Source organism: Macadamia integrifolia, chromosome 1 (genome assembly GCF_013358625.1).
Source record: "Macadamia integrifolia cultivar HAES 741 chromosome 1, SCU_Mint_v3, whole genome shotgun sequence".
NCBI lineage: Eukaryota > Viridiplantae > Streptophyta > Magnoliopsida > Proteales > Proteaceae > Macadamia > Macadamia integrifolia.
The window spans coordinates 13,823,633-13,844,217 of record NC_056557.1 but is presented as its reverse complement, the minus strand read 5'-3'; the positions used below and the strand labels follow the sequence as shown (position 1 = coordinate 13,844,217).

The 20,585-nt window shown below is 36.9% G+C and overlaps 1 protein-coding gene and 1 pseudogene across 2 annotated transcripts; both read right to left on the bottom strand.

Moving 5' to 3' along the window:
* Positions 1 to 1,047: 1,047 nt before the first annotated feature.
* Positions 1,048 to 2,714, bottom strand: LOC122074176 (annotated as a pseudogene).
* A 10,362-nt stretch (positions 2,715 to 13,076) lies between these two features.
* On the bottom strand, positions 13,077 to 16,506 carry LOC122077196 (protein SIEVE ELEMENT OCCLUSION B-like). Of its 2 annotated transcripts, none has more exons than XM_042643066.1 (7): positions 16,106 to 16,506; positions 15,819 to 15,929; positions 15,260 to 15,720; positions 14,998 to 15,107; positions 14,753 to 14,895; positions 14,198 to 14,665; positions 13,077 to 13,964 (listed from the first exon to the last, which is right to left on the bottom strand). In XM_042643066.1, exons 1-7 carry the CDS (start codon positions 16,310 to 16,312, stop codon positions 13,326 to 13,328), a joined length of 2,139 nt encoding a protein of 712 aa, XP_042499000.1. In that variant the 5' UTR covers positions 16,313 to 16,506; the 3' UTR covers positions 13,077 to 13,325. The 2 variants fall into 2 exon arrangements, with proteins under 2 accessions (XP_042499000.1, XP_042498992.1); XM_042643058.1 differs by having other exon boundaries at positions 16,028 to 16,504.
* Between the last annotated feature and the right edge of the window lie 4,079 nt (positions 16,507 to 20,585).

Below are 20,585 nucleotides of genomic sequence, written 5' to 3'. Positions count from 1 at the left end.
GTTAACGGGGCCATGGCGTTACAAATGGAATCAGAGCAGGTCCCGACATTGTGTGGGGCCACAACGGGTACGCTATGTTAAAAGGGTGGAAGATTGTGACACTCAAAAATACGACAAGTATCATACCGCTTGGGAGACCGATGAGGGTGTGTAAACTTAGGTCCCACATCGTCTAGGGGGAGGTTGTGGGGCTAGTTAATAAATAACTTTTAGCTTTCTGAACAGGTATAATGCGTTTCAAAATCTTGAGTCCTATGCATCAAAGATGACTATATTGTGCCAAGGTTAACGGGGCTAGGGCATATTGTACCAAGGTTAATAGGGGTGGGGCATTTTGTAAAAAATATCAAAAGATTCATTGTCTTACACATTTTTTGAGTATATATGTGAAATGACAGGGTTTACCCTCAATGAAAAATATATGTTATACAAAAGGATGAAAAAATATGTTACAAATTATTTGACAGGTTAAAGGATGTCAATAAGAAATCCCCTATTTAAAAACTCACACATATAACTTAAAGAAAGTCCTTGATCAAGTCAGAATCATATTAGACCCTTTTTTTTTTTTTTTACCAAATTTACTCTCTAAGCAAATAAGGAAAAGGAGATGTCTAGAAATAGTCCCTGTGTTTTATTTGGTCCATGGGACGGCACAAAACCATTTTTTTCTATTTTAACCAAGGTGTCTGGGTCAGCTTACGCGCACCTCGACTAATCCTCTGGGAGACTAGCACAGCAACCCACCGCCATGATCTCCACTTAAATCGCAGATGCACAGATGGGGAATCGAACCTGAGACCGTGCGCCTAATCCACACAATCCCCAGTTCGCCCTAACCATCTGGGCAACCCACGGGTGGGTATAGAATAAATAAGAAAACACACATACACACACTCACACAATGCGTACGACAGGGTTCGATCCCATGACCTTCTCCCCTGGGTGCCGGCTCCACAAGCCGAAGCTACCACCACTAGGCTATCGTAATGTTCGTAGGGGGCACAAAACCATTGTTACAAACATTTTGTATCTATGTCAGGTTATATAGAATATGTGAATAAAAAAAAAAAAAAATACAGAGAATTTATTTTGAGCTTTATTTATAATTATTGTTCCTCAAATTTCCTTGTGACTCTAGTAGAAGGAGATCTTTAAGGGGTTAGATCTCCCCATCCCAAAGATCCTCCAATGACTTGTAAGGCCCATTTGGAGAAATATATATTTCTGCTAAAAACCCCTTTTCTTGTGGATTCTGGCTTATCTATCCAGTTCTTCTTGGGTAAGTTCCCAATCAAAGATTTGGAGGTTTTCTTTCATCCTCTCCTTGTTGTAGCTCTTCACAATTGGACTTGCTCCTTTCTGATATATCCATCGCAGTGAGATCTGTCAAAACAATATTAATGATGTTTAATCAAAATAGTACTACTTTCAAGAAATACAGAAGCCTCATTCCTTTTAAAACATACTTGTTATTGGGGTTTAATTAATACCTATGCCATATTTTTTCCCCTTAGCCAGGGAAATTTCTTTTGAGGGTTGGATTCTCCAGCACCACAGATGAACCCCATGTAGTTCCATATGATCCCAGAGGAGACCAAGCGCAGACATGGATCCCTTTCTCATTGCAGAACTCCATCAGCTTCCTCTGCTGCCATGTGGGATTCATTTCCACCTAAGTCCACATTTCAATTTCATTTAGTTACCACATCACATTTGCTATTTTGAGATCAAAACCATCTCTCTTATGGCCCGACCTTGGTTGCCAGAAATTTCCTACTATCAAGGCTCGCAGCCAAAGAAATTTAATCTTGAAGGGTATTTTGAAAAATACAAAAACCTAAAAGGGTATTTGTGAGCCCAAAGAGGAAGTGGAGTATTTGGAAAATACAAAATACCTAAGAGGATATTTGTGTGCCCAAAGGGGAAGTTGATTATTCCATTTATTTGGCTGCGAGCCTGGATACTAGGAAAGTTCCTTCAACCCCAGTAGCAGCAACATTTCAAATCTCCTATATGGAAAGTTCCTGCAACCCGGGTAGTAGCAAAATTTCATATTTCCTATTTCATGTATACATATCTGATTCATGGCGGGAGGGATGGTGGCATAAGTTAGAAGTTGGGAGAGCTTCTTGCTAGTGAAGTTGCTAACACCAATAGACTTTGCTAAGCCAAGCCTGCAGCACTCTTCCATAGCTTCCCATGTCCTTCTCATATCAAAGGGAAGAATGTCCTCTTTTGGCAAGGGAAGCCAGATTCTTGTTTCAACCTTACAGGCCAGTGCACCAGATAGAGATCCACATAATCTAGCTTAAGTTTCCTATAACAACATAAAACAAATTCTATTAAAGAGTAAATATGGATAGACTATTTGTTTAGGAGATGGATAAAGATACTAACTGGAGTGTTTCCTAGAGTGCTGGGAGGACAAGATCATGGTCTGCATCTGAGCACCATAGCTTTGAAGTAACGAAAACATCGCTACGGTTTTTTATTAGGCCTCGCTAAAGTGCTTGAGCTATGGCTTGGCCAACAAATTCTTCAGTCCCATACATAGAAGCGGTATCGATACGTTGATAACCAAGGTCAATGGCCTGAACAATATGTGAAGTAAGATTAGGAGGGACAGGGAACCCTGCTGACCCCAAACCTATCAATGGCATTTTATGTCCAGAACTCAAGACTACCTCTGGGATCACTTGTGATTTCTCCATGCCTTGGTGTCTGAGATTGATAGTTTTGGAAGATGGAAGCTCCATGCCTTGGTGTCTGAGATTGATAGTTTTGGAAGATGGAAGCGCTCTCTTATATATTGTTGACAGAAGATTAGCTTTGGACTCTCTATTATGTCATGTCTTATGTCTTGAGAAGGTTAGGAGTCTCCTACGTCATGTCTTATGTCTTAAGAAGATTAGGACTCCCCTAATATGAGTTGTTTTTATCCATCCCTGTCATATCTCCTCATTCTTACCTTATCAAAGGAACCATGCTGAAGGAGAAAACAACTCCCCTTATATATATTCACACTAATACACGCCAATGAAAGCATCAATCGAAGAATCTCAATTATTTATGATATATCTATTTTGACCGTTGGATATAAAGGGACAATCTAGAGTAGTCATGTGTCAAATTTCAAAATTAATTCCATCAAATACCTCTTTTGTATTGAAAAGAAAATCGCTTCACTCACTACTTAAATCGAGAGGTCAAACAGTAACGACAACCATTGGAACAAGGTTGGGAAGGGGAAGAGGATTAATCCTTCTGTTTTAATCGAAGGGTATAGAGGTAACCTAACAAGAGATAAAAGAGAAGACATCTTCTTGTTTTAGTTAACGGATATAAATGTCATGTCTATTCAAGGGTAGCTTGAGCATTAGGATTTTACCCCACCCATGATATCATTCTTGAACAATGATTGACTAACAGATGGGCACTAGTTATAATATATTTTAAATGCAAGAGTACGTGGTTCAAATAAACTTTTCAAACTTTTAGGGTATCAAGCTATCTGTCTATAGTATTGGAGTGTCCAAATAATTTTTCAAAAAATAAAAAAATAAAATAAAATGATTCAAAATTTTCTTATAATTTTCAGAAATATTATCTTCTATTGTTACATGGTTATATTTTCTTATAATTTTCAGAAATATTATCTTCTATTATTACATGGTTATCTATTCTTACTAAAATTATTGCTGATTTTTCAATAAAAGAACTATATACTAGTGTTTGTCTTATTGAACAAGAAGAGGATTTTCGTCACCAATGACGATTGGAGAGTTTGCTTTCATAAGGGTGAGGTTTTTTCTACCGCATGTAGGATTGATTTGGTGGAAGCATAAATGTTTGGCTAGAATGTGGACTTTTAGTTTTTCCATCAAACTTCTCATCTAAAAGTTCTTTAATTTAAATGTCAAAAGTCATTCATATCATTTCTGGTATAGATCATTGGTTTAAATTTAATAATGATATCATCATCTCTTAATATAAGATTACAAAATCGAGGACTTCTATTCCAGAGTTTTAAAGGGTCTTGGCTAAAATTTCCTTTAATATTTTGTGAATCCATTAATTGTGTTTCATTGAGAGAGGCAATTGAGCTCTCTTGGTGGCTAAAATCCTGAATGACATATCTACGCATGCTATTCTGGCAATGATTTTTTAACTAATTTATTATATAAAGTTAGTGCTATTGACATACGGTAAATATGCACAGATATATAATTACAACAATAACTAGTCTTATCCCAACTTAATGGATTTGGTTTTTTGGAGTTTTAAAAAAGGACGAACACAAAGATCTATGTAAAAAAATTGACCGGTTATGATTGAATGTAATAAAGTGTCGATTGTCAACTTGACACATCACTATATGTCAGCCATAGGTCTATTACGATAGACTAGAATATGGTACTAACTGTCTACCTAACGTACCAGTATAAATCAGCCAAGGCAAAGTGTCCTACATGCATTACGTCCACCACCAAAATAATCCATCACCCAACCTACTTTTATGAAAGGAGGAATGAATAAATAAAATTTTGACAACTCCATTAAGCACGAAAATAACAATCCAAACATACAACTCTGCATTGAAAACTATATAAACAATACACAACTCCGCGTTGAAAACTAGATATTTGTGCATAGTAGTTCAATGCACAAGCAAAGAGCCCACCACCACACGCAAAGCAATTGGTAAATGTAAACATTAATTTCATAAATCCAACAGTTTCACCTTTGACTATGAAATACGAATGCCCCGATTATCCTTGTTAATCATTACTCCGATCCTAAAAAACCAATACAAATTGTTGAGCCATTGGAGCAACATCCAACTAGGGACCATTGGACTTTCATTTCTGGTCTTCAAGACTTGCTTTCATGGGATGTTTTCGAAGGCAACACAATGATTTGTCCCCATCAAGATTGACCAAGCCGGTCTGCCAAGATTATAAACTCATTGAATGCATCAGTGTAATGCACATGAGGCCCAGGACATCCAACGGGCACAGATAAATAATTATTTATAAAATTATTTTTAAGGTAAAATCACCATGAATACCAAGGAAAATTATTGAAATAATGAATTTTCTTTCATTTAACCAAATAATTATTTTTGTGTTGGATAAGAATTTTATTATGTCAATTCATTTTGCTTGGATTGGGTGTTTTATCTTTACCTACTTTAGATTTCCTGACAGTAACTAGACCGACAGTAGTTTAGAGGGACACTGGGATGTACTTTTCCTTTTCGCCCTATGTTCTTTATGGGGAAAGGAATGTTCTCTGGTTGCACATCGAGATATAGAGAATGGAAGAATGAAGTACTCACCCCCGTGAAATCCAAAAAATCATCCTTATTTGACTGTTTATGCCTATGTACACCACAGAGTGATTATTGTCTGTCACGAGTATGGCGGTATGGTAAACATCGGATGGCCAAGACAACATCGGTACGTGCCTTGATGTTGTCTCGACCATCCGATGATAACCGCATCGCCACACTCACGGTAGAAGATGTTTTCACTGTGCACTACTCCTTGGCTTCCAAGCTAATGTAGGGCCATTCGACACGGAGCCTTCTTTTCCTTCTCTCTCTCTCTCTTTTGAATTTTTTTTTTTTTTGAATTTTTTTATGTGCTTCTCTTTATCTGATTAAACTTCTGCAAGCTTTGTCGATTTTCAATTGGAAAAAGAAATTTGAGTGGTACATATAAAGTGAAAGACTCGGATTGTCCGATAATCTTAAGAGTAATAGGTTGGAGAGAGAGAGAGAGAGAGAGAACCCATTTCCTAGTGGAGTCATAAAAAGTGGCTGCAGATCATCATTGGCGTAATTTATCAATGCCTTGAGAATCTTCATGTTGTCAACATGGATCGTTTCAAAGAGTTGCATCAGTATGTTATAAGCTTCAATATGTTTCTTCTCATCTGCACCACCACAAAGGTATTGAAACATGAAAAAACTAGAGAAAGCTAGCATCAATTTAATCAAACTGATCTTAGCAATTCCTACTCATGATTCACTCACCAATATGCTGATTGCAAAGATTGAGTTTCTTAGTCAGACTTTCATTGTTGACCTTTTGTACGTGTTAAGCTAGGCAACTCAGTCGCCTTAATTAGTGGTCAATGGAATAGATCTGTAATTGTTGTAGTCATAGCAATGAATTTGGTACAAGCCGTAAACTCGGACGTCCTAAGTTCGACTCCCACTAGGCACACCTTGGGCCATTCACATGGGGTTGTTAAGTGCTCTTCACTGCTTTCAGTGAAAGTTGAATGGTTCTCATTCAACCTCGGTATGACCCGGTCCATGCAATTGTGGGGTTAGTATGGGCCCGAGGCCTGACACCCATCGTTAGCAAAAAAAAAAAAAAAAAAGTCAGAGCAAAGATTCAAATTCATTTACTCATGCCTCAAATCATATTTAATAGAAAAAAGAAAAAAGAAAGCTAAAACTTACAAAAAAATTATGGGGAATAGACAATGGAAAAGGAAAAGATTGAGATATGAAGAAAATGACATACTTGTGATCCAACCTAATTACGTGATGATCTAGGATGCGCATGCGACGATGCTCTTGATGGTCTAGTAAACATCAGTGGGGATGAGGGTGGTAACCACTGACATGGGTGGCTAGCCAGGGGAGATGTACTGTGGTGGCAGTTCATGGAATTGGATGATGCACTTGGTCACATTGAGCATAACTTTTATAAGTCTCCATAGCGCTTTAGACTTGGGCCTCAACTTCTTTGATTGTTCAAATATGTCGAGTAATTGCTTTAGTAGCATTATGGACTTGGCCAAAGGGTGTGTTCGGTAGAATTCCTCCACCAGCCAGAACTCCCCATAGGTGATGGTAGATGAGGCTAATGCCAACACCACCTTCGCATCCCAGGAGAACTTTGATAAAGACTTTAAAAGTGCCGTTGTTATTGAGTGCCCATCCCAATACCCATCCACCCCAATAGCACTTGCAAGATATCTGTCATGGTAAACAAGGAAAAGAACATGTATTACAATTTCAATGAGACCTTGAGTGCCTGCATGTGAATGTTTTCCATATAGTAATGTGCTCTATCTATATATCTTTTTAACCTCGCAAGAGATCTTGTGTAGGGTGTAAGCCAATGATTCAAGTATGCTTAAGAAGTCGACCTTTTGGGACTTCTCATCCAAGCTTTTCATGAGTAAAGAAACTTGCAGGTCCTGTACACACACACACACACACACACACACACACACACACACATATATATATATATATATATTTAATCATACAAAGTAAAGTACAAATGTAAAAGTATAAGCAATAATGAAAAAATTTGACGTAGAAAAAAAATATGAAAATAGTAATACAATAATATTGGTGCATTTGAGGGTGGTGGAGTGCTGAAGATGGGGCCTAAGGTCAACCTTTTGGAAATTGTGATCAGAATGGGTGGCCAGGATTTGATTCATCATCACATTATTGTCTAAGGTGGTGAGTTGATTGTGTGTCTCACCCTCAGAATCTGCTTCATCATCACCGATGTTCAAAATTTGCTCACCCACTAGATCTGCTCCATCAGTACTGGTGGCTAGGGTGTTTGAAATAGGAGCACTGGCCATCATCCTCAACTTGTTTTCTTTTTTCTCTTAGTGTCTCCATGTTGTTAAGTTGCTTGTACAAAACTCAAGCCAAATATTTTTTTTGCTAAAAGTTAGCAAGTATTTTTTTTGCCCAGTATCACAACTTATATAGCCATCAAAAGGAAGGAATATTTTTTGTGCATGATGTGGTGGTGAGTCTATGAAGCAAGTTTTGGAATAAATCCAAACTTCTTTACTTCTATAAGGGGCTAGATAGTGGTCCTATAATCTCAAATTCCATTCTTTTTACAGATGTTAATGTTAATGATCATTGTGTATTATTCTAAAGGTTGAATACAAATATTAGTAGGATTGAATATGCATTGCCTATACTGGTTCATTTATGTTATTTTATTTTTTCTAGATAGGCTTTTTGATAAATGATTTAATAATAGATTTGTTCTCACCCCCCCCCCCAAAAAAAAAAAGAACTGTTGATGATATAAATTAGCTCACTTTCGGTTAGCCAAAAAAAAAAAAAAAGATTGAGACCTGCTAGCTTATTGCACCACGGGATCGAGCTTCCCTGAGTGTATTGTATCATGTGATGGCCTCATTAACAAAAAACAAGTACTGTTATGATCCTTAAGTTTAAGAAATCCCGTGAAGGAGATTGCATCAATAATGCACAAGCTTAAGAAGGTATTTGTAACTTTGAGGATCCATAAAATTGCAGCATACATATACATAGAAATAGGGCATGATTAAAAATGAAAACTATGTTTTGGCAGAGCTTTCATTGTAGGTGGTTCAGTGGTAGACACAAAGACCAATTGTGCCCCCAAGATGCCTTCGTATTTTACAATTGATAATCTTAGGAGTTTGGCCTACTTTATCATGAGAAGGAAGACTAAAGGGTAAGTAACGTACCAAATTTTCTGGTTTTAATTGCAAGGCAAGCTTAGCAGGTTTAGCATAATATATCAATCACCAAAAAACTTAAAAAAAATTTGGATTCTACATAGAATTTGGATTCCATCACCTTTAAATAAGTTTCCTTTGTTGCACTATGGAATAAAACTATTTTCTTTTGTTCCACTTTAGAATAAAATGAGTTTCCTTGGTTGCATTTTTCCTCCTTTATGAAGTTTGAAGACTTTCATCATTCTCCCTTATACTCTCCTATCCTAATAGTTTTACAAAAAATAGCTGGTGATTCTACCTCAAAAAATCCATGATTTCCTGAAGAGTACCTTATTTAAGCCATCCCCTCTAAACTGTGGTATCAAACAAGTGTAAAGCCTTTATGCACCACCTTTAATTATATCAATCCAAAGTCTAAAATAATCAAATAGAAAGGGAATAAGATAAAGGCTAAACGCTAAGGTAGCTTTATTGTCGAGGAAGATATACATTTGAAGAAGTTAAAGTGCCAGACTATAAGGTATTGTAAAATTTTTGAGAATTTGTTCCAACCTGTATTTTCATTGCCATGCTTTTGTGTTTCTTGTTACAGTCCCACATGGACATTGTGTTTCTTTTTATCTGATCATTTCTTATTTGTCTTACATAGTATTGTTTCTTTATAGGTCTTGATTGGAGCTATCTTTAACGCGGCTGGCCCAAACCCGCCCTGAGCTATACTGAACTTTCCAGCCCACTGGGCAGGCCTATGAGGCTGGGCAAGCCAGTTTGGGTTGTATTATGGTGGAACTCTGCTCTGTATGTCTTTCTCCTCCCCTTAATGCTACCTCCCTATCTGGGGTTTGACTATGTTCAATGTTACGATTTGACATTGTTTGGCACATTTCATTGTTTGCCATAGGGAAACTCTGTTTCAGATACATGAGATCTTGGAGCACCTTGCCATGATGGAGAGGGTATGAGGTCCAATCCCACAACACATATTGAAACAAAAAGCTCCAGAAGATTGTCTAGTGTTCATATGCTTTTGTTGTGCCCAGAAGCATACAAGTCCAGATCATTTGCATGCACATGAATGCTTTTGTTATGATTCCATATTAGTCATATGGGGGTTGAACCAACGTCGATTTCAAAAGACAATTAATGTAGGTTGAGATGGTTTTAGGTTCCCTTACCTTATAAATTCTCATTCATAGTTAATAAATTCTTTTTAGATGTGAGACAGAGTGCAATATATGTTAGACGAGATTGTCAGACTTATTTGCTCGATATGCAAAATGTTGGCTCTTATATCTAAGTTTTTTAGATTCTAAATGGTACAAAAATACTGATATTTTCCCTCTTAGCTTGAGATCATTTTAGGTTTTCATAGATTTGATGAACAAAAAAATCAAAATTTGGGAAAAAGATCCCTACCGGTCTGGCACAAGAAACACCCATATATAGTAAGCGCAAAATGACCTTGCTGCCCCATACCTGTGTGTACAAAAGATGTTCTCACCAATGCTCTCATTGGCCCGCATGTCTAGTGTTTTTTGTGCCACATTGGCAAGATTCTTTTTGCTAAAAAACTTAAGATAATTTACAGCGCCACCCTTTAGAGAATGCCATTATTAGAGAAACAACCCTACATAATGCCAAATTATACTTAAGCCCCTGCCGTCAGTTACTGTTAAGTGAAGAATTGAAATGACTCTTATACCCTTTCTATTCTCTCAAAATTTATGTTTTACCATTTTCACCACTGAGTTGGGTTCCAAAGATTAGTCTCAAGCCCAAGAAGCTGCATAGCAGAAAGCCAGAAAACAGAGTTTTCTTCCCCTTTTTTATTGCTTCTTCTTCTTCCGATACGTGGAAATGGTTTTCAAAAAACAATTAGGAATTTGCAGAATCGGCTAATTCCGATGCGTAATCCAAAAGAATTCAGGCGATCCCATCACAATATACCGATTTTGAATGATTCCAAGACGCAACACCCCTCTTTCCCTCCCTGGAAATCACATATTCTAGTCATGAGTCTCATGATCAAGACCAGTGTCACTACAACACCATTACCCACACAGACAGAAAGGCTTATGGTGATACAGACATTCTTCGCCTGGATTTTAAAATTACAAAATCACATCACGATCAAAGATTTTCTATCTGTACAGCCAACACCACCACCAATCCCTTCCCTTCCCTTTTTCAGCAATTTGCAGGAAAAACATAAACTACAACACCTCTTACAAGTTGGAACACAAAATAATAAAGACTTGATCCATAAGCCATAAGTTTAAGGATCAAACAAAGTGGGAAAATTAACAGGGGAGGAGGGAATCGCTTAGAAGCCTTAAACGCGAACAACCATTCAGGTCCGCTCTTTCTCTCTAGCTCTTTCTCTCTCTCTCTCTCTCTCTCCCTCTCTCTCTCTCTCAAATTTTCGGGACCTTCCCTAAACTCTCACTCATAGTGGCTGCTGCATTATAACCACAATGGGGCTAGTAACTACATGCTTTCCATCAGACCAGGCTAGCGAGCCGCTCCTCATGGTTGAGCTCCCAGGGGAAAGCTTGACAAAGATAAAGAGGTATACAAAATCTATTCCTTTATATCTATCTGTCCACTTTTTACTCATTCAGCTTCTCAAGTTTCAGCTCTTTAATTCATCATCTAGCATCTTCTTCTTCTTGGGTTTTATCAATTATATCGAACTGAAACTTAGAGATGAATCAACCCAATGAAGAGAATGTGTAAGAGATGTTTCTTTGTTTGTCTGAGAAAGAGAGAGAGAGAGAGAGAGTTGCAAAATTACGTTTTGTCGGCTCGTTGCCGCTGCCACTACCGCTACCACTACCGCCGCTTATCATGGAGGTAGATCGTCGATGCTCTCAAATTGTGAAGGATTATGGGATGAAGAATAGGGTATCGATTTGGGATGGAGAGTTATTAGAGGGTATATTAGGTAGTTCCCTTTTTACAAGGGTATTTTGGTATTTAAAAAAATATATAATAGCTGACATCAACATATAAGGTATATTCCATAACAACAACTGACAGTAGGGAGTCTGAGTATAATATGGTATTATACAGAGGTGTTTCTCTAATAATGAGATTCTCTAGGGGGTGGCGATGTGAATTACCTAAATACTTATATCAGTTTTGTTTTTTTCTTTAATATTGTAACATATATAGCTTTGATTTTTCCACGTCTTCAAGTTTGTTGAGAACTAAATTTTGATAAGTACCTTCCTTGCGACTACATGACAATGCGTGACGCAGATTTTGAAAATCAGATTGTACACAATGTTAATCAGCCGATTCGATTTAAAACTTACTGCACCGATTTTGTTTAACCGATTTTGTTTAACCCAGATTTGCAACACACCAAGTTAGTCTCGTGCTTGATTAACCAAGTTGGCTCAGCCCAATTAATGAACGTGTCAAGCTCAAGAACGAACCGATTTTAATTGATCGTTCTTAGTGCAAAGGGCAAGCCCGACTGTTGATCGATTCACCTGACCATTTATAAGCCCGACTCAGCTTAACCTACGAGTCTAACCGTTTGTAAGCTATGTATTAATATTTTAATTGATTACTAAATATAATTAATTGTAAATTCTTTCTAAATTACTGTTGATTTAATCCATTAACGGGTTAATCTGTTTGTCACTTTACGCGTTACAATTGATTGTTGTAACCAATTTTATTTTTTCTTTTTTATCCTTTTATTATATACGTATTTTTCTCTTTATGTGATCTTTTTTCCTACTTTCACTCTTCCTCTCTCTCGCCAGCTCTTTCAGTGTTCGCCTCCTTGGCTGCAAGTCTGCTACCAAAAGATAATATTCCTCCACCCATATCTTCCCTGTCCCTACAGTCCAGGAGAGAAGCAAGCTTCATACCATAAAACAATGGAAAGTAAAGAGAAACAGAAAGTGAAAGTGAAAGTGAAAGTGAAAGAGAATCACACAGGCGAAGGAATCCGAGAAGGAGTGGGGTCAGGACTCTGGACTGGACTCTTTCTTGAGGATTGACCATGGAAGGATTTATAGACTTAACAATTGTAAAGCTCTCAAAATAGAGAAGAGTGGATGTGGTCGGAATGGGAGTAGTGGAAGGAGAGGAAGTCGTGAGAGGTGAGAGAATAAAGGATATATTGAACTAGTTTGAGAAATTACATTAGTAGACATGTATTGTACCAACATATAATATTATATGGAGGGTAAAAAAGTGTGGTTCACAATTTTAGTAACAAACCCTTTGATATTATATATGAGCAAGAGAATGCTGCCTGCTGGTAGAAGTACATCAACGTGTGCGAGCATCTTTAGCACAGGGGCAACATAGTCTTTTCACCTTTCTATGTCTAGTCGTGTATCTGTGCTAGCAAGCATAGTTCTTTTCTCCTAAATATATTAACTATTCTAAAGTCCAAGATAAACTTGATCTTTGGAACAGGGGTTGGGTGGGCCATACGACCGGTGGACCTTTCACTCAGAGCTCTTTCTCAGGGGTTCTCCCTCACACGGGGCGGGGTGGACCGGTGCAGCACGGGCAAGATCTTAAGTAAAAAGTATGTAATATGATGAAAAGTAGAATATAAATGCTGCATAAGCTCATTTAACACCCGTTTAAGGCCCAATTAGTAGAAATTGATCAATTAAAATCTGAAACCTGACCTAACTCAATTGAGCCTGACTAGTTGACACCCCTAATTATAGCACACAAAACATGTTTTCGTGTATTGGTATGATATTTAATATATCAGTTGATACTTTATCATACTGGCCACGATTGACATCAATACTACATAGACTACCAATTGGGAGGCACAACTAATCGTTGCAGCAGCTGTACATGGCAGTCAAGGACACAGACTTCTCCATAGGGCAGCCACACTCAGTACAAACCAGTATCTTGGGGATCATCCGGTCTTCGGTCTCCGGCAGGATGAGGCAATTGCAGTGATGTGGGGTGTGCAGCTGTTCCAAGTGATCAATGAGTGCCAGAATGAAACCCTTAATTTTAGCGTTTTCTTTCCACCTATCGTTATACTCCTTGAAGCATGTCAAGATGATGTCCCCCTTGGCTATGGCCATGATTTCTGATCCCTTACTTATCAACGCCCATCCATGCTCACTGGCATCGAAGATGAGCAATTTCATGATCCCCTTCATTATAGGGTCATTATCGATGGTGTTGCCAAGCTGCATCGTGAAGTATAACATGCTCTCTAGTCTGATCCAGAAGTACCAGATGAGTGTGAGGTCTTTCCAGCAATAACTAAGTTTTTCTATGGTGATAATGTCGATGTTCTTCCTTACTTGCTCCTTATTTGGGTTTCTCTTCCCCATGTACATCATCTGGAATGGGATACCTATTGCCTGTGCCACTTCTCTTGTTGTTGTCGTGAAGTCCCTTATCCAATCTATGTTTTCTCCTCCATATAGGCAAATGAATTGTTCTCCACGTATCTGTTAATATTTTTTCCTAAAATATCACTTGTATTAAAATGAAAAATCAAGGAAAAAAGAAACTATACAAGAATGATGCTAATGACCACCAGGGTCACAAAAAAGAAAAACAATAGCTGCGCCATATTCCCCACCTTCGGCATTGCCATTAGTAGGAGAGAAGGCCACCAATTCAAGAATTAATATATGGAATCCAATTCGATGTTTGTTTTTAGGTCAAAAGTGGTGTTTACCCAATCGAGTAAGTTTTCATCGCGTCCTAAGTGATCAAATCCAGTTTCTACCAAGATTTGAAGTCTCCAGGCCTCTGTCCTCCACAACCTTTCCTCTTCGGGTAAAGTTCTGCCCCACCATCCCCAAATCCACACAGTATGGAAGCAGTTGGGGTTATGAACCCTGCCCTCTGAGTCCAAACTAACAAGGATTGGCTTCTTGTTAAAGTGCCATATCTCCTTGGCGTACTTTATCACTGCTGGATGGATCAAGGAAGGGTGTATTGAGTACCACTCTCCTGATATATTTGACTGCACTCGGTCAAAGTCTCTTTGCCTGGCTTTGGTCCATGGGAGGGACCTATCCACCACGGGGAGCCACAATACGACTCTCGTCAACTCTTTCAGAATCACGACTTCTTCTTGGGAGATGTTCAAGTCCGATATTAGCAATGATACATACACCCCTCTCAGTATTTCAACACCAACCTAGTAGAGATGAGTAGAAAGTACATAACAATATGATTAGGTAGGTTGTTATGGGGCATAGTTAAGAGAGAGAGAGAGAGAGAGAACCCTTTTTCCCATGGATTGTTGAAGAAATGGCTGCGAATCATCCTCATTGTCAATCAATGGCTTGAGAATCTTCATGTTGTCAACATGGGTTGTTTCAAAGAGTTCCACCAGTGTGTTATAATGTTCGACCTGTTTCTTCTCAGCTGCACCACCACGGAGATATCAAAAAATGAAAAGTTAGAGGAAGCGGCTAGCATCTATTCAATCAGCTGAACTTGGTTCCTAGCTACTCATTATTCACTCACTAATATGTTGATTGCAAAGACCGAGTTGCTTTGTAAGGTTTTCATGTATGTTGTTGACCTTTTGTGCTAAGCTTGACATCTCACTAGCTTCAGTGGTCAATGGAATAGATCTGTAATTGTAGTAGTCATACCAGAGATTCAAATTCATTTCCTCATGCGTTAAATCATTTAATAGAAAAAAAGAAGAGAAAGAGCTAAACATTACAAATTAAGGGGAATGGACAATGGATAAGGAAAAGAGGGAGATATGAGAATGACATACTTATGATCCAAACCAATAAGGCCAATAATCTGGGATGTACAGGTGACGACGCTCCTGATGGTCCAGTAAACAGCAGTGGGGATGAAGGTGGTTGCCACCAACATGGGTGGTTGGTCCGGGGAGATGTACTGAGGTGGTAGCTCATGGAATTGGATGATGCATTTGGTCACATTGAACATGGCTTTGATAAGTCTCCATAGCTCTTTAAAAATGGGCCTTAGTTTCTCCGATTGCTCAAATATGTTAGGTAATTGCTTCAGTAGCGCTATGGACATGGCCAACGGATGTGTTAGGTAGAGCTCCTCAACCAGCCAGAACTCCCCATAGGTGATGGTAAAGGCTGTTAAGGCCACCAACACCTTTGCATCCCAAGAGAATTTTGATAGGGACTTGAACAGTGCCACTGTTATCGAGTGTGCATCCCCACCCCCACTCTCACCCTTAGAGCACTTGCTGGATATCTTTCATGGTAAACAAGGAAAAGAACAAATATTACATGTGAGTGACTGCATGTCAATGTTTTACATCAGAGTATGCTCTATCTATTTATTTATCTAACCTCGCAAGAGATCTTGTGTATGGTGCAAGCCAATGCTTCAAGCATACCTACGAAGTCGACCTTTTGGGACTTCTCATCCAAGCTTTCCATTAGTGAAGAAACATGCAGGTCCTATATATATATATAGTTTACAAAGTTAAAGTACAAATGTAAAAACATAAGCAAGAATGAAAGAAGATTAAGAAAAAAGATGATGATAATAATAATACATGAATATTGGTGCGTTTGAGAGTGGTGGAGTGTCGGAGAATTTCCTCAATGAGTTGGAGATGGGGCTTGAGATCAACCTTGTGAAAATTATGATTATCATGGGTGGTCAGGATCTGCTTCATCATCACATTGTCTTCTAAGGTGGTGAACTGACTGTGACCCTCACCCTCAAAATCTGCTACATCATCGTTGGTGGCCAGAATTTGCTCACCTTCAAGATCTGCTTCATCATTACTGATGGCCGGAGTCCTTGATCTCGGAGTGCTTGCCACCATGCTTAGCATGTTTTCTTTCTTTCTGTTGGTGTATCCACGTTGAGGAAAATGTATAGATAAGTTGTTTGGTATAATGCCTAAGCCAAATATCACAACTTATATAGCTAAAGAGAGCGAAGGAGCTTCCATCTTCAATCCTCTCATCCATCCTCCTTTCTCTTGAATGTTCTGCTTTGCTTTTAGAGTTGCAGAGCTTTCTTGCGATTTCAGGAAGACATCGAAAAAGAGAACTCATATTCCGTAGGAAGAGACAAGAGAGCTTCCTGGTCGATGGTGCTTTGGTCTGTGCATCAACACAATGTAGCTTTTTATTTATTTATTTATTATATAAAATCCAACGTAATGGAGTCATTTGGGGATTAAAAGACAAGAAAAAGAAAAAGTCATTTGGATAGCTTGGAGTTTAGAATAATTGGATGCCTCTTGATGAAAAAAAAAGGCTTCTTTGAGTTAGATAGCTTTGGGATCTTCTCCCATATGTTTCAACTTTGTTACAAAAAAAAAAAAAAAAAAAAAGAAAAAAAGAAAAAAAGAAAAAAAGAAAAGGAGATTGGTTTCAATTTGTAACCATAAAAAAGAAAGTTCTTTTATACTTTCTTTGAATTGAAATCCCAATTATGTGTTACATATAAATATATACCTGTGTTTGGTTTAAAAACAAATGTATTAAAAGGTGTATAAAACATGTATCGTACTATTACCGTACTCATTTTATGCACTGAATTTTTAAAAAGTATTATTGCCACCTAATCCCTTTAATGAATTCCCATTTTATTGCAGCTCTTGAACTTACTAATTATGAGAAGGACAAAGCGGATCTTTATGAGAATTCAAACAACTAATGATACATCAAAATCAGGGATGAGTAAAACAATTAGTGAAAGATTGTTACATCAAAAGCTGGGGTAAATGAAAACATTAGTAAAAGATGATACATCAAAAGTCGGGGCTAAGAAGAAATAAGAGAAATGTCCCAACTAATATCAAGATGCCTACTTCTCAATATTAACTGGTGACTAGATTCTTAGTTATCTACTGGCGGCCAGGTTCAATTATTGAACTAGAGGGTTTGAATTTTATCAGTGAAATAGTATAAGAAGTATGCAGTTGTTTTGGTTCTGTATTTTGTTTCTTCAAGAATTGTTTTGTGCTCATTTTGTCCTAGTGGTTATTCTATGTAGTCTTGGTTTTTACTCGAGATTAAAAACTGAAAACTATGTTTTGGCAGAGCTTTCCTTGCATGTGGTTGCTTTGAAAAGTAATGCTGATGCTTCATTGATTTTTCTGCTGAGATCATTTAATGGTTAGATCTCAGTTGTTCACTAAGATGCTAAGATATTTCATGTGATGGGATTAGAACCTTTCTTGATCGGATTCTTTAAGATGATATATTTTAGTCTCTGATCATTGATCCGCCTGTGAGGGTGTGACCATATGCTATCCTGTGTTTGAGTCGTGACACAATAGGCGCGAAAAGACTGTATTTCCCCGCAATGAAGATGCTCGTGTGGTTTCCCATTGGTCGTGTATGCTGAGGTGTACTTATGCCAATAGGTAGCATTCTCTTGGCCTTAAAGTTTTGACACTTCCAATGGACAAATGAACTGAATTCAGATGTTGAATTTGATAAATGGATTCAAATGTGGATATTATCATACTCCATTTAAATTCAATCTATTTACATCCCTACCTAGAAGCAAAAAACAATTGGAAGTCTTTTAGGCGGCCCCAAGACCAACTGTGGCCTTGAGAGGTCTTCATTTTTTCAATTGATACTCTCAAGAGTCTGGCCTTCCTTACCATGGAAAGGAAAACTAAAGTATCAAATTTCTGGTTTTAATAGCAAGGCAAGTTTAGCATATCGCATCAATATCCTTTAAATTAGTTTCCTTTGTTGCACTTTGGAATAAAATGAGTTTCTTTTGTTCAGTTTAGAAAAAAATTAGGTTCTTTGAATGCACTTTAGAATAAAATTAGTTTCCATGATTGCACTTTTCTTCCTTTATGAAGTTTGAAGACTCTCATTCTTTTTCCTTATGATCTCTCTTATTCTAATAGTTTCACAGCAAATCAGCCGGTGACTTTTGCTCAAAAAGTCCATGATTTCCTGAAGAGTACCTTCTTTAAGCCATCACTCTAAACTGTGGTGTCAAACAACTGTAAAGCCTTCATGCACCACTTTTGATTATGTCAATACAAAGTCTAAATTCTAATATAGCTTTATTGTTAAGGAAACAAATATACAATTGAAGATGTTAAAGTGCCAAACTAGAAGGTATTGCAAATTTTCTAAGAATTTGTTCCAACCTGTATTTTTCATTGTCGGAAATCATTTTGGGAACTAAATTTTGAGTAGTAGTACATGCTCCATGACCAAGACTCATGACAATACCAAACATGGTTATAAAAATCGTATTATAATCTACTAAATTGTCCGAGTCAACTCAAAACCAGATTCTTAGCATACCAAGTTAGACTCGTGTGTGATTAACTCAGTCAGACTGTTTCAAGATAATTCTAGTCTGACTAAGAGCTGAACATGGAATCTGGGTTGATGGAGACCCGACCTGTCCCTAATTTCAAGGTTTTAATCTTTAATGCCAATCTTATTAATTTTAGTATAATGAAGAGCAAAAGATTGATGCCTTGTCCCGTGGTCCTTGCACTAGTATGGGATCGAATGAATATGTAGATATAGTCATAAATAAGAATGGATTTTTTTTTTTTAATTTCATAAAAGGTGAGATGGTGATTTCGTACCATTGTTGGAAACTCAGGTGTTTTGACCCAACTCGTCCGGTCAAAAATCTAGCGAGTCAACCTGGTTAAACCCAGTCAGGCCAAGTCTTTTTTTTTTTTTAATGTTTTATATATATTTAAATGAAATAAATATGTAAATAAATCATAAAAATATAGAAAATATGGAAAAAAATCACATATCAATAATATATTTTTTTCAATGGAAAGCTATCCCATAAAAGATTGCAAGTTAATTTTAAAATTTAAAACTTACAACATGTCAAATCAATGACTCAATAACTCAATATCATCCATCATAGGGCTGTATCTCAGAAAAAAAAAAAAAAAAAAAATCAAACTATGTGAAACAAAGTATTAAAATGATATCATCAACCCACATTCCATAAACAATGAAACTTGACACTTTAAGTCTTCAACAACAAACATCTAATTTTCTTCCCCGCTTGAAGCTGACTTATTTGATTTTTTTTTAAGTGCCTTGATATAATGACTAGACTCGGTGGGTTTTTCAAGACTCGATTTTTTGATCGAGTCAATGTAGAATCGTCTTGACTCGTCCCGAGTCTTGTTTTTTTTTTTTTTTTAACACATGGCGAGTGTTCGTGACTCTTGATCAGGAATCTCAAATTTTGACTCGACTCGAGCGAGTCTTCCTGGTTAAAACCTGATTTTCCAACTATGTTTCGTACACCCTTATATGTGGGTGCAGAGACGATGTGATCAAACAATTTTCTTTTTATCTAATAGGAATATTGGTATTACAAAATTATAACATACAAAGCAAGTTTTTATGTGTCGATATGTGAAACAATTGCTTACAATATATATATATATATATATATATAATACTACCATACTATTATATAAAAGCATGTATTCATGCTTAGTGGCTAATATTTTCTTTGACTACTTTTGCCATCTTGCTTATTTAAATACTTTATCTTTTTCATTATCTTTTATTGTTAATCTTTTTTATTTTTCCAATATTGTTGGTACTCTTTATAATTTTTAGTTTTTAAATATTCTCTAAAATTTTAGTTTATTTACTCCAAAATCTCTCCCTCCTTATTAATAATAAAAAAATATTTCTAAATTCTCATTCCTCTCTCACTTTCCTCTTTCTTTAAAATAAAAAAAAAATCTATATTTTAAGAGTTTTTTTACTAAAAAAAATCTCAAACTAAAATTTCTCCCTCCTGTCTTTCACGCCCCTCTCTTTTCTGTTTTAATCCATATCTTTATTTAAAAAAAAAAATCTATATTTTAGGAGTTGCTATTACAAAAAAAAAAAAAAAAATCTAAAATTTTCTCTCTCCTCTCTTACGTTCCTCTATTTTAGTACAGCTTTAAAAAAAAATTATATTTTTGGAATATTTTTTCCAAAAAAAAATCTCTCTCTCTCTCTCTCTCTCTCTCTCACATTAGGTTCCTCTTTTTTTCTCTTTTAATCTACATCCTTCTAAAACAAAATTCTATATTGTTGGAGTTTTTTCTACCCAAGAAATAAATCTAGATTTTACGA